Source organism: Staurois parvus, unplaced genomic scaffold (assembly GCF_062004578.1).
Source record: "Staurois parvus isolate SC_StPar_1 unplaced genomic scaffold, SC_StPar_1.0 ptg000206l, whole genome shotgun sequence".
NCBI classification, from domain to species: Eukaryota; Metazoa; Chordata; class Amphibia; order Anura; family Ranidae; genus Staurois; species Staurois parvus.
This window is the reverse complement of record NW_028318002.1, coordinates 108,769-125,091: the sequence shown is the minus strand read 5'-3', so window position 1 is coordinate 125,091 and position 16,323 is coordinate 108,769. Positions and strand designations below refer to the sequence as shown.

The 16,323-nt window shown below is 40.0% G+C and overlaps 1 protein-coding gene across 3 annotated transcripts in view; it reads right to left on the bottom strand.

Moving 5' to 3' along the window:
- The window catches only part of LOC149461289 (sarcoplasmic/endoplasmic reticulum calcium ATPase 3), a 232,616-nt gene that overhangs the window by 108,350 nt on the left and 107,943 nt on the right, over positions 1-16,323 (bottom strand). For all 3 annotated transcript variants that reach the window (XM_089678488.1, XM_089678489.1, XM_089678490.1), the window contains 3 exons: positions 5,329-5,409; positions 4,636-4,721; positions 3,138-3,602 (listed from right to left, as the gene is read on the bottom strand). In XM_089678488.1, coding sequence (XP_089534614.1) covers positions 3,138-3,602; positions 4,636-4,721; positions 5,329-5,409 — 632 coding nt within the window. The remainder of the gene's footprint in view (positions 1-3,137; positions 3,603-4,635; positions 4,722-5,328; positions 5,410-16,323) is intronic.

The window sequence follows — 16,323 nt, the reverse complement described above, 5'->3', positions numbered from 1 at the left end:
CTTCCTGCCCAGTGCTATTTGTACAGTGTCAGTGCTTTTTCTTAGCACTGATCACTGTATTGGTGTCAATGGGGATGTCAGTAACACCAAGTCTGTTCCCTCCAGTGTCAGAATGCCCGCCGCAGTCACTAATCGCTGCCATTACTAGTAAAAAAAAAAAAAAAAAATTCCGGTATCTATACCGCCATTTGCTGCGTTATTTTAACTGACAATTGCATGGTCATGCAACACTGCACCCAAATTAAATATATGTCCTTTATTTCCTATGAATTGAGCTTTCTTTCGGTGGCATTTGATCGCCTGTGTATTTTTTTTTTTTGTGCTATTAAATAAGAAAAAAAAAAGAGCGACAATTGAGAAAAACAACATTTTTGACTTTTTGATATTAAACATGTCCAGTAAACAGTTTAAAAAAAAATCAAAATTTCGTCATAAATTTAGGCCAAAATGTATTCTGCTACATTTCTTTGCTAAAAAAAATTCCCAATATGTGTAAATGAAATGGTTTACATGAAAGTTTTAGCATTTACAGATACTGGAATTTTTTTTTTCAATTATTTTTACTAGTAATGGCGGCGATCAGCAACTTATAGCAGGACTGCGGCTGGTATTCTGACACTGGGTGGGAACTGTGTCACTGACTTCCCTAGTGACAGCAGTACAAAGATCAGTGCTAAAAAATGGCACTGGGCAGAAAGGTGTTAACATGAGGGGCGATCAAAGGATTAACTGTGTGCTGGGAGTGTTTAACTAGGGGGCCGTGTCAGTGTGCTTCACTGTAAGCAAACTGCTTTGGATGGCTGTGCTGTTAGTAAATAAAACCGTTCTCCTCGTCAGAGATCGTTGGAAATCACTGGGCGCCGGCGAGTAATCACTGGCCCGGGACCCAGTGATTGACAGCCATGGCCACGAATGGCGGCGCAGGTAGGGCGCATGCACCCCCTACCCATAAATGCAAAATCACGTGTATATATATATATACACATACATACATACACACACACACACATATACACACACACACACACACACACGTGATTTTGCGCACATGTGCCGCTCTGTAGCAGTATTTCTGCTATAGGGCAGACGGGAAGCGGTTAAAAAAACCAACAACCTAGATCAAGTTTTGATTTAGGTCAATGCCAGGGTTATTGCTTGCGTCAAGGTCGAAGGTCAGGGTCAGTATTTTTTGGACAGGATTTTTTTTTCCTTTTTTTTTTTTTTTTTTAAATGAGCATCAGTTTCAGTTAGTGTCAAGTGTATTTTAGGTACTATAAAAAAAAAGAAAAATGTGCACTACTGTTTCTGAGCTGTACTACGGGTACAAACAACAACTAACATACACATATGCGGTATCACTACGATTGTCAGGAGCAGGATAATTAATGTTTTGTTTGTTTTTTAGTGGCAAGTTATGGAAGTAGCAAGAAATATACAGCTAAATTTAAAAAATGATATTTTTTCGTACTATTTTGGGCCAGTTTTTCTTTGATAGAAAAAAAATAAAAAAATCAGATTTCCTGACCTCACTCTATACCAAGATCAAGGCACTTCCATAAGCTTTCTTTGAACAGCAATGTGTAAACAAATCAGTGAGCTACTAATGGTATCCAATAAAACATAATACAAAAAAGTCTCCTGGCGCACCAACTACTGCTGACAACTGTAGAGGGTAATGCTGCTCAAAAAACGTCAGAGGACACTATGCAGAAATAATACAAAAAACTGCAAGAAAAGACAGAAAAAAAAAAAAAAAAGCAAATACCTCCTAATTTCTCAAAATTAAAAGTTCATAACATTAACAACAGAATAGGAGACTGAAGGGTTCCATTCTTACAGTCTTCTGTATATAGTATATCACACTTCAAATACAAACGTTCAGAATCTCGACAACAGAATACTCTTTTGACCATGAATTCTGGGTAAAGACATTAAAACACTATGCACTACTCCTCTGAAGTATAAATAAAAGGCAATCTTGTTGAAAAAAGCAATTTTAATCCAGTGATAAGGTGTCTAGAAGTAGAGATGAGCATCATCCCAAGCTGATGTCAAAGCCATCTTTTTCAATTCCAGAGTCTGTGGCAAGAGATACAGCACCTACAGGCAAGATAGCACAACCACCTGCTCCAGGAAAAAACCAACAGCATCCTCACAGCGAAGAGATAGTCACGCAGCCAGCTCAGCATCTACATCCAGTGTTTACAGCCTAGTAGGCGGTTTACTTGCAAGTAGACTCTAAACTGAAAGCTTTGGCCACTGCTCAGCAACAAAGATGCCAGCACTTTTTCCATCTGAAGCGGGTGCATTCTTGCATGTAGCTACTGTACCTCTTAATCATGGGCTATGGAACGGGGGAAGACCAATCTGATAATCGGCCTTGGCCGATACTACTTTATAGTCAGTTTACATGAGAGTGGATATTGCATTTTTCAATAAAATTGCCTTTTATTTATACTTCATCAGTGTGGTGCATGTTCTGTTTTATGACCTGTACCCAGAGATCGTGGTCAAAGGAATGTTCTGCATCTAGGTCTTGACAGCTTGTGTTGAATGGGATCCTTCAATCTATCAGCTCCGTAATAATTTTATGAACCTTTATTTATGGGACATTAAGAAGCATTTTGTGCTTTTTTTCTCTCCTCTTGCCAGTTTAATGGTATCCAAAAAACATTCTAAATTATGATAAAGTCTGCATTCTATATAATGCAGCAAGAATCCACAAAGCGCCTAAAAGGGATGCAGGGAATGTATTTGCCGAAGCTTGTGCTGTGCAATTTATTTCTCTCCTTCCTCTCGCCAATCACCTTGGAAACATATCTGAACCTGATTGGAGACTGAAAAACTTCTTAGTATGTAGATTTTCCATCAGCTTTCCCGTATGCGAGAGACAGCAACGATCCAGCAATAGGCAAGTTTTAAGCATCCTGCATCTCAAGCAAAGCTTCTCAAATCATCAGATTAAAGACAGAGGTGAATGGAGTGGAATGGTGCACCACCGCAATGCATGAAGTATTAAGTAGGTAAGGCTGGTTTCCCTATATGCATTTCTAAGATTACTTATTAATTTTGACTGCAGTGTATTTTGACCAACAAAAGTGTCATTGTTAGTGATAGCTTAAATAGGGTACACTTACCCGAGACACAGACATTTGATTGGTAGTCAAGGTGCCAGTTTTGTCAGAGCATATAACCGATGTGCAGCCAAGAGTTTCCACTGATGGAAGGCTCCTCACAATTGCATTCTTTTTAGCCATCCGACGTGTACCAAGGGCCAAACAAGTAGTAATCACAGCTGGGAGGCCCTCTGGAATAGCAGCTACAGCTAAAGCCACAGCAATTTTAAAATAGTATATGGCTCCACGAAACCAAGATCCTCCATGCACAGGGTCATTAAAATGACCAATATTGATTACCCAAACAGCCACACAGACCAGAGAGATGACTTTAGATAACTGCTGTCCAAATTCATCCAGTTTCTGCTGTAAAGGAGTTTTCTCTGGTTCTGTTGCAACCATCTGGTTCCGGATCTTTCCAATCTCTGTGTAAACGCCAGTTGCAATTACAATTCCAACAGCTTTACCAGCAGCAATGTTGGTTCCCTAAAATGTACATTCAAATAGTCAGTCAAAGCAAGTGATACCCACAAAAACAAAAAAATGTATTGAAGTCAAACAGCTACATTTATTACTAACATATGTAAGTGTGAAGCATAATGCGCAATAGTACCGGTATTCATTGTCTGATTTAGACATCCCTGATCTGACCTAATTTCTCTACTGTGGTTAAGCCAAATTAGTTCAGTCATGAATTGTCCCAGCCTGTATCTGGATAATGAAGGAACAGTGACACACTGATAAGGACAATCTTGGGACAGCTGATTCTGGATCACAGGAAAGCAAAACTAAGTGTACTCCCGTGACCCATAAAAGTATGACCAACAAAGCTTTGGCCATACTTATTTATACTGTAAGAGAGTACTCAGCTTGTATCAGCCAGTTTCTTTTGTACTGTGCAATGCAGTTACTCCTGATTGACATATAGTGCTGCCCCTCCCTCCCCCGTCTCAATCCCACTGTTGGGAAACAAGAAGCTACTATAAAGACAGATTGAGGTATTATAAAAAAAAATGTAAGATATTTTAGGAATACATAATTGGTTTAAATGGATGTATTTTATATATTCCTCACGTTTGCTTTAACTGCATACCAGTTAAAACAGTAAAAAAAGAAAGACTAGTAGTAAACTATATGTTTCTATCTTTTAAGAAAAGCTGCACTGAAAGAATGATTTAGGCTGCCACAGCTGAATGAATTCTGAAAATACCTGTTGTCTGGCAGCCTCTGGCTTCAATATTTTTTTGTTCACAGTTCTGGCACACACAAGGCAAGTGAAATCTAAACAAAGCCCGAACTGCATACTTGTTCTAAGTTATGAACTCAAATTCTTGAAACTAATAGTCTTCCATAACAGCCAGGAGACAGGCATTGTCAGGAAAGATCTACAATGATATCGGTAACATTTCCCCAAATATTTTATTGATATATTACAGTCAGTGTGTTTTGGTTGTTATATAGGACTCTTATATAAGACCATTTTTAAAGCAGATAACACCTATATACAAACACTACTTACAGAAAAGAGCATATTCTTCTTGTCCTGGTTAACAGCTCTAGGGTCTGGAACAGGATCTGTGTGTTTAATCACTGAAACAGACTCTCCTATTGGAAACAGAAAAACATGTTTTATTAATATTTTTGTGTGCTCATTATTACAGTTTGTTATATTTATTAACATATTTTTTCATATTTATGTAGTGCTGATATACTGTACTACATGGCTCTTGCACAGACAACACACCACAAAGCATGGTATTCCTTGCCTATAAGGAGTAGCGTCTTTAAAACCCCTAATCCTAACCTAACCTTAATTCTAACCCCTTACCCTAACAAAAATCAAAATAATAATGAACGAATAATAATAATAAAAAAAAAAAACTGATGGAAAAACCTAGAAAATAATGATGCAATAGATGATGTTTTTCTCTATTGGCTAATAAAAAAAAACCCGCCAAAGCTCAAAAACGGCTAAAAACGCTGTATAAAAACTAGCACAAATTGCGGTAAAATATGCGCTGAAAAACGCAACGCTCAGATGTGAATGGTGCCTTAGAATTGTGGGGGGAACATAGCCACACCCAAGCAAATATTCAAAATGTAGTCAGAACCGCAAATTATTAATGATAAACAAAATGTCCCTGTGCTAACCAATTAGAAATGCCTGTGTTAAAAATGCAGGATCTTTAGTATGATAGATTTATGTGCTCACCTGTCAAAATTGACTGGTCCACTCGTAACGTTGTAGATTTGATGTCAATGATGCGGATATCAGCAGGCACTTTGTCACCAACTGAAATTCACAGTGAAGTATTCATTTAAATTTAATTCTGACAAAGTATTTTACCAAAATGTTAAAGCAAACATTTAAAAAATCAAATGTCTTTTTAAAGCAATTCAGACATTCCTATGTTTTTTTTTTTTTACATCATTATACTGTACATGGACACACTACCACCATCCTCTCCCAGTATTTATAATTCAGCAACACATTTACAAAATACTATAAAAGGCTTTACCAGTGTTCTCAATAAATGAACCTAAAGGCTAAAATGTAAAGAGATAAAGGGTGCGGGTTTACTCACTGATGTTTTTACAATTTAAATGATTGGTTTCTTTCCATGTGCTAGCATGTATTATACATATTCCAAACCCAAAATTGACCTTTCACATTTTTTTTTAGATCTTATTTAATTGTCATGCATTTTCTGGCTACTGATATCACACAAACCAAACTGTAAATAACAGTTATGTGTAACTTGAGAACTTTTTCTAACTTGCATCCAACAAAATAAAACAAATCATAATAAAAGTAAACTGTAGTACACAAACCAGAGAAAATATCCTTACAAAAAAACCCAAGATCATTTAAAAATAAGGAAAATTTTTAAAATGCATGAGGTAGAATTACAAATGACCTGTTCCATTCCTCTTGCTATGCAATCTAACAGTACGTTTGCACAGTAATGGGCAATGGTAAGTTCTTTAAAACTCCTTTTCTCATGCCATAGTGCTTTTGCAATCTCCAGATTGCAGTTGTAAATACTTCAAAAAATCCAGTTGATTTTCACTTTAACTTCAGACAACTGGAGACTATCACTGAATTCAGAAATACTACATACATTTTTACTTTACCTATAAAAGTCTGATTTAAAGCAGTAGTAAACTCTGCGTTGTGACTTTTGCCTACAAGTGTGTTCCAATAAGCAGGGGCGGACTGACAACTCATGGGGCCCCCGGGCAATAGGGGATCATGGGGCCCCTGTGTCCTTGCTCAAACTCAAAAAAGCCTTTGAAAAAGGTACCAGGGGCATCTCATGGGGCCCCCTACTGACCCTGTGCCCTCGGGCAGTGCCCGAGTTTCCAAATGGTCAGTCCGTCCCTGCCAATAAGGCAAGTATGGTCTTCAGGGAATAACAGCTGTGTGGACAGTTCCTTAAATGAGGGCCACAATATTAAGAGTTTTGGGTGTCTGAGGGTGGACCTCATCTCACTTGAAAGTGTGTCCCACTCAGTCACAGTAGGGTAGTCCTTTAGGGTGGGAAGTTAGGCAAGAAAGGAAGGGGGAGGGGGGATGTTTGTTTTAGAGACTAGGAAGATAAAAGGGGGGGAATACTGCTGGACTAATAATTGTTAGTAAGTGCGCAAGTGCAATAATAGAAATTGCTAAAATCACAGCGCTGAAGAACCAGGTTCATCACTATCTTTAAGCCAGTCACATCTGCATCAAGCTTGTGGTCGTTTATGCTATGGTTGAAGTGGTAGGGATAGAGATGCAAGGACCTCCAGTACCATCTAGTCTGGGACTGGGACAGAGGGGTTTACCTAGGAGGCAACTGAAGTAGAAAGGTTCTGTTCTTACAGATTTGCAAATGAAAGAGGTAACGCCAACTGTAGCTTGCTCCTGATGAATGGATTGTTTCTAATAATGGTTTTATCACGTGAAACATTTGTAAACAATGTCATGAAAGATAAGGACGGATCTGTATTGAGGTTCCATCGAACTTGATGGCCCATTTAGTCCAGGCCTTATGCAGAATTGTTTTTAAATTGTATTAAAAGTGCACTCAGCAAGGTAACTCTAGGCTTTGAAGAGTCAGTAGTGCAAGGTGCTTGGATCTTGCGTACCCTATCCAACTATCTCTGGACTCCTTGATCGATGAATGTGTTAGGGTAGCAAGAAAAAAGGTCTGACCCACCTGTGGCTTCAGGGATACCCTGGAATTTCTCTAGGTTATCTTGGAGCAGTAGGATAATGGCTATTCTCTTTGCTTGTAAGCCTGCTCAAGGTAAGTAAACCAACTCTCCAGGCATGACTAAGCTGATTCTTTGGTCTCTACTTGCCCTGGAGGGATTCATTTTCATCTAAGTTCCTCCCGTAGGATATGTTTGATATGTGAAGTAATAATTGTCCAGCCCTGTTTGGTTGTTAATGTAGCCAGAAACAACTCAAGTCTGCAACAAGTGTGGTTAGGTATGGGTTGCTGCCTGCAATGTCCCACTCTGCAAGCACTGTATCACAGCTTCAGTGAGCACCCTCCATCTTGCGCTGGTGAGAGGGTTTGTTGGCTCTGCCCAAAGCCAGTTACCTCTGGGGGTTCAGTAGCTTGGAGTTGCAGTGTTTTAGTGGCATATTTTATGGCATTGCTAGATAGTATTACCATTTTTGTGTCCATGAGAATGTCGGGCAGTGCAGCGGGTAGCAAAGTATATAGCCACGTATATTGCTTGGGAAGCTCCTTGCCTCTTCTTGCCTCTCTTTAAATGGCTGGCTGTCCTTGTAAAAAGATCACAGTTTTCAGCTTCCAGCCACCACTGCGAGACTACATCCATGTTAAAATGTATTTTAATTGTTATCCTTTGTAGAGGTTCACTCCAACAATGATTTCAGATAACCTATTCTGGAAAAGGTAATAAATGTACTAGCTTATATACAGCAGGTTACTGTGGCACCAACAGTTAACAAATCTGGGTACACTCGTGATCTTTAAATCTTCCTTTAAAACTAATTGTAATGTTAAATATTAAAAATTTACTGAGCTAATATTCGGCTTTGGCATATCTGCATGTATGCAAAACATATTCTGAATCTGTTACTATTTCATATTGGAAAAATAAGCAAAAGACCAATAAATGAAAATGTTTTCACAGCTACTCCACACTGGAAAAAATCAGCAATTCCAGAACAGAACTGGCTGCTCTTGAATTCATGAACTTTCACTACACAACGTGTGTGGCAATACTTAAGACTTTGCAGAAGTGACAGAAAAAAAAAGCATAATTTCCTAAATGTTTCACAAAGTTTTGTGAGATTTATTTTCCAGTAACAAATACTATATAAATGTATTTTGTGATTATGGCAATTGAAGAGAAATTTGGGGTTTAAAAGACATAAAATAAATAAAAACAAACCTCCATTTTGCAGCATTAGAATGGTGCTGCAGCTGTACCCTGCCACTAAGCCTGAGAATGGAGCGATACTATTACTGTTGATTGTTCAGTTCTCTGTCTTCTTGGAGCAGAGAGCAGTGACCGTCAGTCATCACTCTCCACTCTGTCCCTCCATTGCTCACTGGAGAGTAGGGCTGGAGAGTTGAGGGTGAATTTGGCTTCAGCTCTCAGCCATCCACTGAGAGCTGGAGCCAGCTGTTAATCAGGCAGCTGAATGGATCACGAAAATATGGTTGGGATCCTTCCGGAACCTGAAACAGCTCTGTGAAGTCAGCTGACAGTGGGCTTTAGCCTGCTATCAGCTGATTCTGGGTCACAGGAAAGCAAAACTAAGTGCACTCCTGTGATCCATAAAAGTATGGCCAAAAAAAGCTTTGGCCATACTTCTCTTTTAGAAATGTTGGCATTCATGTTGACTGATAAATTCCACACCATATTCTTTTTTTAGTTGCGGTATATCTTTGACCTTGTCTTATTCATTATTTGACATGGTATATGCCAAGTAGTGTACTACTGCTGTAGTGTGTATGTTTAACTTAAAATAAATGGCTGTAGCTGGAAGTCTGGTGTACATGGCAATCCTACCAAAGCAATGTCAGACAATATGGTCTTAAAAGGGGATATTGCACTAAAAACACAAAGTCAGTTATGTAACAAAAACAAAAAAAAAAACAGACACTCATATGTATTGACAAGCTTTGCATTTTACTTGTATGTAATGCATCTCACTGGTCAAAAATGTGCTGCAGCTGTGGCTCCTAGGTGCCAAAATAGGCAGCATATTTTAGTTTGTACAGTCATATGCCTAACATATGCCCATATGCAGGAGCCCTTAATGAGGCAATACAAGATGTCATAATAATGCATAAAGTTTAGTAGCCCACCCTAAGCAGTTTTCACCACAGCTTAGATCAATTAGAACAATGTAAAAAGATTCCTTACTGTACTTCGCACAAAGAATCTGTGTGTTTGTACTACATTTATCTAGGACTAAAACCTGTTTAGGCAACATATATAGTAAAACTGTAGGTTCTTTAGTAATAAGAAATAGATCTCTAGGTTGCTCAATTATAAGGAGATACTGTATGTTTGATTTCTGCAGTTGTAGGTTTATAAAATAGGAGGTTAAAGGCTGCAAGACCTGCAATACAGCAGGTGTATCAACTGTAGCTATGAAAAAATGTGGTTTCCTAGGAAGATAATTCAGTAGTAATCTGCACAGCTAAGCAAAGCTGACTGAAAACAAGAAACCACTTTACCACACATCTGGGGAAAATACTGGTAATGAATAAAGTATTCAGCTTTGTTTAGGCAGTGAAAAAAAAAAGCAAAAAGCAAATGGATGCATGGCTACGTTTAAATGTTTAGTATATATTTTGACAATTATTTTTACCTGATATCAACATAATAAAAAATCAACCCTACAGTAATGGTAATTTCAAAATGGGGGAAAATAAAACATTTATGAATGGTTGTGCAAAACGGGCACCTTTCTAGCATAACACTGCAGAGGAGGCAGCACCAAAAGCCACTGGACCATATAACGAGGACCTGTAAGAAGGTTGGTTCACAGGAAAGTCACAAGATTCTCAGTCAGTATAGGTTACATTTAGCTACTGTTCAATGACTATGCACTTAAACATGTAAAAGATAGGTAAATCTTTGAAATAAATTTGAAGCTGCAAGGGTATAGCTATAAGTAAAATATTCACCTGTATATTTAAAATTATAATCTCACTGTATAACTCATTTAAATATATTTCTCAATAGCCACAAAAGATATAAATCCATTTTGCATGCACCAAATGTCTTTGCAAACCCATATATTACCTTATCAAAGTATCAGTGACTTCATCAGTGTGCTGCACATACAGAAGCCTGTGCAGAGAGCAGAACTTTAGGAGGGGGCCAGCAGACACACCCACTACGAGCTGCTGGCAGAAAACTACAGGAGGGGGCAGAGACGAGACCACTCACTTTGCAACAGGAGAGAGAGAAACAGTGGCTGGTCTATTACAGGAAACTACTGCACACAGGCAAAGTTTCAATTGATTTGCTGCACATATTCGGAAGAAATGTACAAAGAACACCAACATTCACGTAAGAAAACACATGTCTCATACTTGGACAATATATGCTTATTCCAGAGTTCATCTTTAAAGATAGCCATGCCCTGTACTGGGTCACAGTGTTGTTTTAAATCCTAACTTAATTAATTTATAAAGGATAGCGATGGTTAGTTTGGTGCACTTCTGTAAATGTTCAATTATACTTTAAGTGCCAGTTCATGTTTGTATATCAATAAACACAACAAAGTCAAATCTACCAGCAGCAAGCAAAATTCCCCACATCATCTATACTTTTTCACACTCATTTCTTCTGTGGATGGCTCCTATTTTGAGGGTGGATCCTTTTAATTTAGGAGCTACCATATGAATTGTATTTAGAGGCAGCCATCTTTGTTAATGTACTTATTCAGCACATATTCCATATGTCCTTATTTTGGTGGGACATCCCTTCTCAGGAAATCCTGATAATAGAAGCAGCTTGACCCATATAGGTACAATTTAAAGCAGATCCATTGTGATGATTGAACAGATTAGGGTTGGAGTTCATTTAAAGCTAAACATTATGACACCTGAAATATTGTACATGTGAAAGAGGTTAGTGAAGACTGTGGACTCTGAAATTGCAAGCAAGAATGACATCACTGTACTGTATGAAAAGCACAGCCAAACGTTTTGCATGACTGGTGCCATAAGGCACACAAATTGCATTGTTTTGTTTTACACCTTCAACATTGTGGTTATCCTGCAGACTTTATATGTTGCTGGACAGAACATATACATGAAGCAAAACCTGTATCTAATGCTGTACACAGAGCAATTTTGCTTAGTGGGTGACCAGATCGGGTACCCCACCCTATATCCCTTGATTAAAAAAATTGAACGAACCAAGCAGAAAACCGTTGATTTGAACAGCTACTGCTTCCAATCAGCCGGGCAGGCCATCAGAATAAATAATTACAGCAGGAAATTCTTCCATCCGTGCTGTGTTGCCAGTTTTAGCAATCCTAGCAAAAAAATAAAATATAAGGATCTTTACCAGCACACCTTTACCAGCAATCTTGTCCTTTATTCATATAGTGCAAATTTATTGTCCTTTAATCACATAAAGCAGCAGGCATCAGAAGCCAACAGTTCAGGACCTCACAGGATTCCTTTTTCAAGACAGAGTAATAAGGCAACCTGCTAACAAAAAACTGAAAAGGGGAACAGAACAGGCCGATTGGTTTTCTACCTCCCACACAAGGTTTTCTTTCAGTCACCCATACAAGTGAATGGCTGCAGCCCCATAATACAGAGACCAGCAATGATGCCCAAGGCTGCTGTTTAGGTTCATTCATGACCAGAGGTCATTGAGCGCAAGACACCCAGATCAAATGTACACCATTTAAGGACATAGAAGAGTTTTATTTGTAACAATGTTAATGTGGCAAATGGATACAATGTGTAAAAAATGCAATTTGGTTACCTTACACAAACATTCTAATCAAACTTTTCAAATTATTCAGGAGAGTTACAGAACGAAGAGTATCCACATTTAAATTAATGCTTGCTCTGCACAGGGAACTGTGCTAGAGTACATTACCACCCCACCATTTCTGACATTCCTCTCCTACATATAAAAATCAGCAATTTTTTTTACTAGAAAAATTACTTGAAACCCCCAAACAACATATACACTATATTGCAAAAAGTACTGGGACACCTGCTTTTACACGAGCATGAACTTTAATGGCATCCCAGTCTAATTTTCTTTTGAATTTTTTGTTGCTATTCTGTCTCTGTGTTACAATACACCCACCATTCAATTTTTAGACTGATCAATTCTTTGTGAGTGGGCAAACATTCAAAATCGCACGCACGCACGCACGCACGCACGCACACACACACACACACACACTCGAATATTTTGCTTTCCTTTGAATCACTTAATATTTCGTTGCATAAGCACTGTTTCTGAGAACTGCTGTACATCTGTGTTGCATGGAGTCAACCAACTTCTGGCACCTGTGAACAGGTATTCCAGCCCAGGATGATTGGACTACATTCCACAGTTCTTCTCTATTTCTTGGTTTTGCCTCAGAAACTGCATTTTTGATGTCATTCCACAAGTTTTCTATTGGATTAAGATCCGGGGATTGGGCTGGCCACTCCATAACGTCAATCTTGTTGGTCTGGAACCAAGATGTTGCACGTTTACTGGTGTGTTTGGGGTCGTTGTCTTGTTGGAACACCCATTTCAAGGGCATTTCCTCTTCAGCATAAGGCAGCATGACCTCTTCAAGTATTCTGATGTATTCAAACTGATCCATGATCCCTGATATGCGATAAATAGGCCCAACACCGTAGTATGAGAAACATCCCCATATCATGATGCTTGCGCAACCATGCTTCACTGTCTTCACAGTGTACTGTGGCTTGAATTCAGTGTTTGGGGGTCGTCTGACAAACTGTCTCCGGCCACTAGACCCAAAAAGAACAATCTTACTTTCATCAGTCCACAAAATGTTGCGCCATTTCTCTTTAGGCCAGTCAATGTACTCTTTGGCAAATTGTAACCTCTTCAGCACATGTCTTTTTTGCAACCTTGCGGGGGCTTCTTGCAGATAGCTTGGCTTCACATAGGCGTCTTCTAATTGTAACAGTACTCACAGGTAACTTTAGACCTTCTTTAATCTTCCTGGAGCTGATTGTTGGCTGAGTCCTTGCCATTTTGGCTATTCTTCTATCCATTCGAATGATAGTTTTTCGCTTTCTTCCACGTCTTTCAGGTTTTGGTTGCCATTTTAAATCATTTGCGATCATTTTAGCTGAGCAGCCTATCATTTTCTGCACTTCTTTATATGTTTTCCCCTCTCCAATCAACTTTTTAATCAAGGTACGCTGTTCTTCTGAACAATGTCTGGAACGACCCATTTTCCTCAGAATTTCAGAGAGAAATGCATTGTAACCAGCATGTACAACATTTGCTGCCTTCCTTCCTTAACTAGTTGCCGACCGCAGATAGCCGAATGACGGCTACACTGCGGCCGGCCAGTTCTGAGTGGACGTCATATGACGTCCTCCCAGAACGCGCTCTCCTGCGCGCACCAGGGGGCGCGCACCCGGCGATCTCCGTGATCGCTGTGTCCTACGGACACAGCTGATCACGTGATGTGGTAAAAGGCCAATCACAGCGGCCTTTTACCACGTGATCAGCGGTGTCTAACGACACGCTGATCAGAGGGAAATGCAAGTGCCGGTTCTGTCAGATCGTGAGGAAAGTACTGCCGAGAACCGGCAGTTGTCAGAGCGGGGATCGGCACCGATCATCAGGGCACTGATGATCAGTGCCCTGATGATCGGTGCCCAGCAGTGCCACCCGCAAGTTCCGCCCACCTGTGCCCAGCAGTGCGCCCACTAGCTCCGCCCACCTGTGCCCAGCAGATTACCCACCTGTGCCCAGCAGTGCACCCACCTGTGCCCAGCAGTGCACCCACCTGTGCCACTCTGCAGTGTCACACACCTGTGCCCAGAAGTGCCACCTACCTGTGCTTAGCAGTGCCACCCACCTGTGCCCACCCACCTGTGCCCACCAACCAGTGCTGCCCACCAGTGCCACCCACCAGTGCAGCCCAGGTGTGCTGCCAGTCAGTGCCCAGGGGTTGTGCCAGTCAGTGCCCAGCAGTGATGCCAGTCAGTGCCGTCTATCAGTACCCATCATCAGTGTCACCTATCAGTGCCGCCTCTCAGTGCTGCATATTAGTGCCGCCTATGCGCGACTCCTCATTAGTGCTGTCTATCAGTGCCGCCTATCCGTGCCACCTCATTAGTACTGCCTATGAGTGCCCTTTAGTGCTGCCTATCAGTGCCCATCAGTGCCGCCTATCAGTGCCCATCAGTGCTGCCTCATCAACGCACATCAGTGAAGGAGAAAAAATACCTGTTTGAAAAATTTTATAATAGAAACAAAGAAACTTTTTTTTTTTTCAAATTTTTTGCAATTTTTTTATTTATAGTGCAAAAGTAAAGCACCCAGTGGCGATTAAATACCACCAAAAGAAAGCTCTATTTATGAGAAAACAATTATCAAAATTTCATATGGGTACAATGTTGCATGACCGCGCATTTGTCAATCAAAGTGCAGCAGCGCTGAAAGCTGAAAATTGGCCTGGTAAATAAGGGGGTATAAGTGCCTAGTAGGCAAGTGGTTAAATAAGGGCCATAATTGCCACCTGTTTTTCAAAGAATGAATGACCTCACTAACAGAACGCCACACTGCTATTATTTTGAACATGCCCCTTTCAATTAGTGATTCAATTACACAGAATCAGCAGCATGCATGTCATCACTGTTGGGTCTGTTGGATTTCTATTACTCTACTATACCTGCTAGTAAATTATTTGCCATGTAGAAATATCATTTCTACCAAAAACAGTGATTGATCAGGTTAGTGATGTCTGACTGCTATTATTTTGAACACAATTGTGTAATATATATATATATATATATATATATATATATATATACACATACATACACACACACACACACACATATATATATATATATAAAATCAATCAGTTTCAGCTGCTTTGGTGTTAGTGAAATTAACAACAGGTGCACTAGATGGGCAACAATGAGATGACCCCACTGACATTTTTTTCCCTACTCAGCTTTTCTGACTATTGTTCACTAGTTTTGCATTTGGCTAGGGCAGTGTTTCTCAACTCCAGTCCTCATGGACCCCCAACAGGTCATGTTTTCAGGATTTCCCTCAGATGAAACAGCTGTGGTAATTACTAAGGCAGTGAAACTGATCAAATCACCTGTGCAAAATAATGGAAATCCTGAAAACATGACCTGTTGGGGGTCCATGAGGACTGGAGTTGAGAAACACTGGGCTAGGGTCAGTGTCACTACTGGTAGCATGAGGCGATACCTGGACCCTACAGAGGCTGCACAGGCAGTCCACCCCTCCAGGATGGCACATCAATACGTGCCATTGCCAGAAGGTTTGCTGTGTCTCCCAGCACAGTCTCAAGAGCATGGAGGAGATTCCAGGAGACAGGCAGTTACTCTAGGAGAGCTGGACAGGGCCATAGAAGGTCCTTAACCCATCAGCAGGACACAGAATCTGCTCCTTTGTGCAAGGGAAGACATATATCACTACCTGCAGGTAACGACTAGATGTGCAGTTACATGTGAAAACATGTTTACAGTAGCAGACACTTAGCTTTCAGCCCGTCACCTATGTGTACAGGCTGAGCAGTCTATACACCTAGGTGAACCCAGATGCAGGTATTTGTAGTATATTTGCAGCACCATGGTCATTTAGGATGTATGAATGAAACCAAAGATTTAATATTTGCTAACCTTACTGTGCATTACTGTGTGTTTTTGCACCTAGTCAATAAAGCCGGCCATACATGGGTCGAATTCCGAAAGAATTTTCGAAAAAAAAACATTCTAAGAATTTCCGTTCTAATTTCGCACCACTGGTGGGCCACAGCAACGGACAATTTTTTTGAGTGACCATTGAATTTGAGTGATCGGGCATGTTGGAATTTGTTTGAAAAACGAATACATTTCTAATCAATGATGGGAGAATTGTGTGAGAAATGTAATAGAAAAATAAATGAGCATGAGCGGTGACCTGGAAAGCAAAGAAAATTATTGGCCACAAAAATAATTTTCTGCAGCAACACAAG